Source organism: Microtus ochrogaster, unplaced genomic scaffold (genome assembly GCF_000317375.1).
Source record: "Microtus ochrogaster isolate Prairie Vole_2 unplaced genomic scaffold, MicOch1.0 UNK1, whole genome shotgun sequence".
Lineage (NCBI taxonomy): Eukaryota > Metazoa > Chordata > Mammalia > Rodentia > Cricetidae > Microtus > Microtus ochrogaster.
The window spans coordinates 35113481-35120517 of NW_004949099.1; the positions used below are offsets into that span (position 1 = coordinate 35113481).

Sequence of the window (7037 nt, forward strand, 5' to 3'; positions counted from 1 at the left end):
GAAAAACCAAAAAAAAAAAAAAAAAAAAAAAAATGCTGGTCATGAACTCTTGACAATCTCCTGCCACTCCAAATACTTCAATTACTATCAAGTGCCACCATGGCCAGTTTTTCCTATGTGTGTTTATTCAGAAATATTAGTATACCTGGCTATGTCAATCATTTGAAGATACTATTCAATAGTATAGTACTATACTGTATGTATAGTGGTATATATACTACTATATACTAGGTACTTTATTACTCTTTGGTGCTGGGGATGGGACCTAGCGTCTCACATCCATTAAACAGACCCTCTATACTGAGCTACACCCCAGCCCATTTCACTACTATCCTGAAACACACATGACAGTCTCCAGGCAGTATAAGCTGCCATACCAGTGAGTGCTGTCTAGACATGACCTCATTTGAATGTCGTGAGAGTGCGAGGTAGCTGTACTTCAGTTGAATGAAGTCAGCTGGGCATGGTGAGCCATGCCTGTAACCTCAGCCTCCTGATTTCAGATTGCTGGAAACAAGACCAACCTGGTCTACAGAGTGAAAGCCTGTCTCACCCTGTCACCACCAGAAAAACAAAAACAAGAACTCTCAAGGCTCAGTGAGATTAAGTATGGGGTCCAGCACTGCTCAGACAGTATGTGGCCGGGTGGGGAAGGAACCCACATCTGAATCATCACAGTGTTCATGACTCCTGGTTCTACGTGGAGTAGGAAGAAATGAAGCAAAACCTCAAAGCTGCAAATCTAATACTGATGTCAGTGTTCGCAGCCCATTTTACATTCCTAAGCCTCACGTTCTTTCCACTAAGTTCAAAATGTGTCCCGCGATGCTCCAGGTCAGGCAGTGTGACACACTGGGAGTTTCTAAAGAGGAAGAACTGGAGCCCTGACGGATGACAGCCACGGCTTCTGGGGAACACACCATACCTCATCTTGCACGTCTTGCAGCCAAGACCTCAGCCAAGAAAACACTTTCTGTATTTAGGGCCGAGGAATAAACCCAGGTGTGGGCTTTACCGCTGAGCCACCCCCCCCCCCCCAAACAACAAAAACAAGACACTTTCTAAAAGGCTGGGCACCACAGCCATTCCCACAGCAAGAAGATCAACAACAGGAAGTCTCCTTACATTTCCTCAGGCAGGTAGGCCTCCTGGTCAATTTGGACATCGACGTCTTTTTTGGTGGCAATTTTATACATAGGAATTGCTTTTTGTACTGCGGCCTGAGGGAAACAAACAATGAAAGATTTTCAGGCGAAAGCAAACTTTGCTGCTGAGGACATGTAACAGCGCCATTCCAGAGGAAGAACAAAAAGCAAAAGCCTGCACGCAGGTGGGAGAAGAGACACAGGCTCAAAGGTTCTAGCAACTGAATGAGCACACCAAGGGCAGCGCCACAGAGCTCAGGTGTGGTGAGGCAGTAGACAGCCTGGTATCAGGAGCGTGGGGGAGGGGGTGGCTGCTGGCCTGACCTGAACTGGCAGCTGCAGAAGTGAGAGGACACCGCTTACCAAGAGAAGGGCAATCCACACCCATTACGACAGCAACTACAAAGAAGTCCTAGACTGAAAAGCTGGTTGGGGTTAAGAACAAACAAAGCCTGCTCTTCCAGAAGGCCGATATGATTCCCAGCACCCCAGAAGACAGTTCACACCGTCCATGACTCCAGTTCCAGGGGAACCACCTCTGGAAGGACACCAAATACGTGGCACACAAACATACGTGCAGACAGAACACCCATGCATATAGGTAAGCCAAGAATAGAAATATAATTAAACCCCGTTTCAAAACCCAGCAACCAGTAAGAAGCACTCTCCCACATCAACTCCTGCCTCCAGGTTCCTCCGTGACTGCCTCAGTGACAGCATGCGCCCAGTGCAGGCAGTCTCTGACACTTCAGTCCCTTTTCAACGACAGTAACTAAGTTCTTTACCTTCACCAGAGGGAAATCCTGTTTTCTGCACCGCACAATCATCCGGGGCTCCAACAGCTGGTACAGGCCCTGGAAAAAGCAATCAGAGTCTGTAATGGAAAACAGACAACAGCGTCCTGTAGTTCTTTCCGGTGTCACCCAGAGCTCTGCACAAACAATGCAGTATGAGGACACAAGACAGCAAGCTCCGTACTAGCACTAGGCATGGACTGAAACCAGAGATTTTCAATGCTCGACCGCGTTCCTACGGAGTCCTATTAGCCGGACTGAGGACAAATACTCTGAATTAACATGAGTAAAATAAAAGATTCATAACCCAGAAGCAAACAACGGTTTGAACTTTTTTCCTTTTTTTCCTAGTACTGTAGTACTAGGCAGCAAACCTGAGGGTTACTCACAAGCTATGCAAATATTCTGCCTTGACCACCGAGCTATGCCCTCAGCACTAACCATGGATTTAAAGTCAAGTATTTTCAAGGTCAAACCAAAGTAGGGCCTTGTAAAGCTGCAGGCGACAGGTAGATCTGACCAGAGGGTTAGAAAGAAAGGACTTTGTTGCCCCTGTACAGCACACACCAGACACAGGAAGAAGGAAAAAGAAGTTGAGGTGGAAAAACTGAGCTGGCCTCTGACAGACTTTAGAGGCTCCCAGGACTGCAGCTGTGCATAGCCAACTTGGCATAGAACCATACCTGGAGGACCAGCCCGTCCAGCAGCACTTGGTATCTGGTAGTATCTTTCACCACCTTGCTGAGTCTCTGTTTGGCCTCATTTAGCAGATCCTACAGAGAGCGGAAAGAGAAAGTGCTGTATCTGCCCGTCACAGCTCATGCCCATTGCCTCACATTCCACTGCTGGGTATTCACTAAACACACATCCCGAGACATAGATAATGTACCTGTCTGTGCTACAAACACTGCAAGAAAGCAAGAAATGTACAGGACGGTGGTGCACACCTTTAATCCCAGCTCTCAGGAAGTGAGTTCTAGGACAGCCAGGGCTGTTACACAGAGAAACCCTGTCTTGAGAAACTTAAACAGCCCAGGAAACACCACTTGAGTTTCTCTGTATTCTCTGGCTGTCCTGGAACTCACCCTATAGACCAGGCTGGCTTTGAACCCAGAGATCTGCCTGCTTCTGCCTTCTGAGTGCTGATGAGAAACACCATTCTTGTTCTTAAGAGTTCTCTTTAGCAGATCTGCTCAGCAGAAACCTATGGGACTGATGAACCTGCAAAGATCTATAATTATAAATTACAAAGCCTGTCATTCCAATCCAGAGATGGAAGGAATGCTGAGTGTCTAAGGCCAGCGGGGACTACACAGCAAGACCTGGTCAGTATGCTGGTGTATGTCTGCATTGCTAGGATCCAGGGCCTGCCTGACTCAACTACAGGCTCTAGGGCTATTGGCACCTTGTCTCTAAACAAAGACAATCAGGTACACACATGACTTTACTCCCAGCATTCAGGAGACAAAGACAGGTGGATCTCTGAGTTTGAGGCCAGCCTGGCCTACAGAACGAGTTCCAGGATAGCCAGGGGTACACAGAGAAACCCTGTCTTGGAAAAAAACAAAAACAAAACACAAAACAATCAACAAAAACAAAACACCAACAATCTGAGGGTGCAGGTCAGTTACTAGTGTTTGCTTACATGTATGAAACTCTGGTTTAGACCCCCCAGGACTACAAAATGGGCCACTGTGGTGCATCCTGGTAAGCCCAGCACTAAGTAGAAGCACGAAGCTAAGAAGTTCAAGGTTATCCTTGGCAACACAGGGAAGTCTAAGCCAGCCCAAGGTACATGTTGGTATTTGGCATAGTGTGGGTTTCAACCCCAGTAAAAGCATTAGACAATTCAGCTACTGTGAAAAGCCTGTATAAAGAACCAGGAGTGGGACTCGCAAGATGGCTCAGCAGTTCAGAGCACTGACTGCTCTTTCAGAGGACCTGGGTTCAATGCCTAGCACCCACATGTCAGCTCCCACCTGTCTGTAACTCTAAGACCTGACACCCCCACATCAGGCAAAACACCAGCACAAATAAACAATAAAAGCCAAGAGTGGCACACCTGTTACAGTCTCAACAAAACAAAAAAGCAAAACAAGAAAACCTTTCTCTGATGGATGGTAGTGGAGCATGCCTTTAATCCCAGCACTTGGGAGGCAGAGGCAGGCGTATCTCTAAATTTGAGGCCAACCTGATCTACGAAGTGAGTTCCAGGACAGCCAGGACCAAGCAGAGAAAGGCTGGAACATTTCTGTCCTAGGACACAGTATCCTGTACAATGTGGTTGCTTAAAACAGCTAATTTCCCTTTTGTTTCTGACAGTCTCACTATGCACCTGTGCCTGGCCTGGGACTCACAGTGTAGCCAGGCGGATTCAAACTTGCAGTGATTCACACCTTGGCCACCTGAATGCTGGGGATGCAGGAGGGCCCACTATGCCCAGTTTCATGTGGTGCTGGGGACACTAGTTGCACCAGTGCAAGAGCTTCCAGACACGAGCATGTTCAATTCCAATTCCAAGCATCCTAATACAAAGGAAAACAGTCCCCATGCCTTCCCAAATCCACTGAGTTTTCTACTGTAGGAAAGTTCTTCTGTTTTGTTTTTTTGCAGACAGGGTTACTCTGTGCAGCCCTGGCTGTCCTGGAACTCACTCTGTAAATCACGCTGGCCTTGAACTTAGAATCCACCTGCCTTTGCCTCCCTAGTGCTGGCATTAAAGGTGTGCACCTCCTTCGCCTAGCTAAAACAATCTTTTCTAAATTGAAAGCAGGTGTGGCTCTTAGTTTTACATTCATGGCCTGTCTTCAGTCCCTGACTGTCTTATATGCCACTAGACTCAAGGCCAGACTATTAACATGCCATCATTTATTATTAATATCCAGTATAATTATTTGCTAAAAAAAATATTTTTCTCTCCAAAAAATGCTCATAAACCTGAGCATATTGGAACATGCTTGTAACTATACTCAGAAGTCTCAGACTGGTTGAATAGTGGTGGCATACTGTCTTTAATTCCAGCACTCAGGAAGCAGGAGGATCTCTGTGAGTTTGAGGCCAGGCTAGTCTATAGAGAGAGCTCCTGGCCAGTCAGGGTTACATAGGGAAACCCTGTCTTGAAAAAACAAAAAACACTCAGAAGACTCAGTCTGGTTGGGTAGTGGTGGCACATGCCTTTAATCCCAGCACTCAGGAGGCAGAGGCAGGTGGATCTGAGTTCCAGGCCAGCCTGGTCTACACAGAGAAACCAGCACTCAGGAGGCAGAGGCAGGTGGATCGGAGTTCCAGGCCAGCCTGGTCTACACAGAGAAACCCTGTCTTGAAAAGCAAAACCAAACAAACAAACAAAAGATCAATCAGACTGGAAGATCAATGAGGCCAACTGCATACTGAGAAGCACACTATCACAAAAGCAAGCAAACAAAAAAACACCAACCCAACCAAACACAACAGCAATAACAAGCCATTATTTCTAAATGCTAACTAATAATTATCGTGGGAAAGTGAACGAGCATTTCACAGTTCTAGTCACTAGAGCTAAGTACTCACAGCGATGAGGTCATCCCTTGCTCTGAGGACTTTGAGTCTTGCTTGATTCATCAGATTGGACATTTGACTACAAAAGGGATGGGAGACTATCAATACAACATCAAAAACAACGATACAGAAAACTACGCACTTTCCACGTAAGCAGAGGACGCTGGGTAAGCAGTCAGCAGCCCTGCAGGAGCCCTGCGAGTCTCCAAGCACTCTAACCAGTTTTGCCTTTATTTTTTGATTCAAGGTCTCACTGTGTAGCTCTGGCTAACCTCAACTCTACGTAGACCAGGCTGGCCTGGAACCCAGAGCTCTGCCTCTGCTGGGATTCTAGGAGTGTACCCTATGCCCCGATCTTCTTCCATCTGTTAGCTTTGGAGATAAGCCATAGACCCTGTTTATCACCGCCATTTTCAAACTTGTGACTCTCACGTCTCAGACACTAGCTCCCACCCCAGCTAAGGCTTCTGTTCACAGTGACAGAAGCCCACTAACTTGCTGATGTCAAGAAGTAAACTCCCAGTTCAAGGCCAGCCTGGTCTACAGAGCGAGTTCCAGGACAGCCAGGGTTACACAGAAAAACCATCTTGGGGAGAAAAGAGGAGGAAGAACTATAGACTTTCAAACTGCTTCGTCTTGTCTCTGTAGTTTTGAACTTTCTTAGGATGAAGAGCAGATCTCGGGGTGGAGTTTTGGGCCCTGCACAGGGTAAAAAAGCACCGTCCCACTGAGCTATTCCCTGTGACCTTGCTTCATTGCCCTTCAAACCTTCCTAATGGCTGAGGACTGGCTAGGCTGGTTGGTGGAGCGTGTGGATAGTACAAGGCCCTGGAGTCAATCTCCAGCAGTGCAGAAATCACACATGGTGGCACATGCCCCGCAGTCCCACTTAGAAGCTCTGGCCAACGTGGGCTACAGACACATGGCTTCTTTAGCTCAGTGCCTTAACCATCATCTCCTTACATTTTCTTCTGCTGCTCAATCTGTTTTTCTTTCTTCTCATAGTATTCCATAATCTTCAGTCTTTGGGTTTGCACAAGACGACCCTTCTCAATGTTGAACTCTTCTTCTGCCTAGAAGAATCAACATATATTAATTTAGAACATTCAATTTGGCTGATCATTATAAACATCCAGGAACCAGGAATATGGGAATACTTTCTTTCTTTTTATTATCATTAAAACCCTAGGATGTATTACAAAGGTAAACCCTGATCCTTGAGTTGGGCTTATCGGTAGGATTTCTGGTATCGAGCATGGGCACCAGGCCCCCCAAACTTTTTGGATTCACAGGGTTGAGAATCAGCCACAAACCAGGTCCAATCATACTGGATGAGGATATCTAAAAATATGGAACGCTTCATGAATTTAAGTATTATCCTTGAGCAGGGGCCATGCTAATCTCTGTATCGTTCCAATTTTAGTATATGTGCTGCTGAAGCAAGCACCAGGAATACTTTCATATATTCACTTATTCCCTATGTGAAAACTTAAAATCTATTATAACTCTTATCCTCAAAGATTACTTTGTTGTGGGGGCTGGAGAGATGGCTCAGTGGTTA

At 46.3% G+C, this 7037-nt stretch overlaps 1 protein-coding gene and 1 non-coding gene across 2 annotated transcripts in view; both read right to left on the reverse strand.

The window, feature by feature from the left end:
* Atp6v1e1 (ATPase H+ transporting V1 subunit E1) overlaps nucleotides 1-7037 on the reverse strand; it is a 19802-nt gene that overhangs the window by 4339 nt on the left and 8426 nt on the right. Inside the window, exons 3-7 of the mRNA XM_005365146.3 lie at nucleotides 6440-6549; nucleotides 5489-5555; nucleotides 2623-2712; nucleotides 1931-1999; nucleotides 1126-1220 (exon numbers count right to left, since the gene is read on the reverse strand). Coding sequence (XP_005365203.1) covers nucleotides 1126-1220; nucleotides 1931-1999; nucleotides 2623-2712; nucleotides 5489-5555; nucleotides 6440-6549 — 431 coding nt within the window. The remainder of the gene's footprint in view (nucleotides 1-1125; nucleotides 1221-1930; nucleotides 2000-2622; nucleotides 2713-5488; nucleotides 5556-6439; nucleotides 6550-7037) is intronic.
* Nucleotides 6820-6923, reverse strand: LOC113458053. The gene has a single exon (XR_003378496.1). It is a non-coding gene; the product is annotated as a U6 spliceosomal RNA (small nuclear RNA).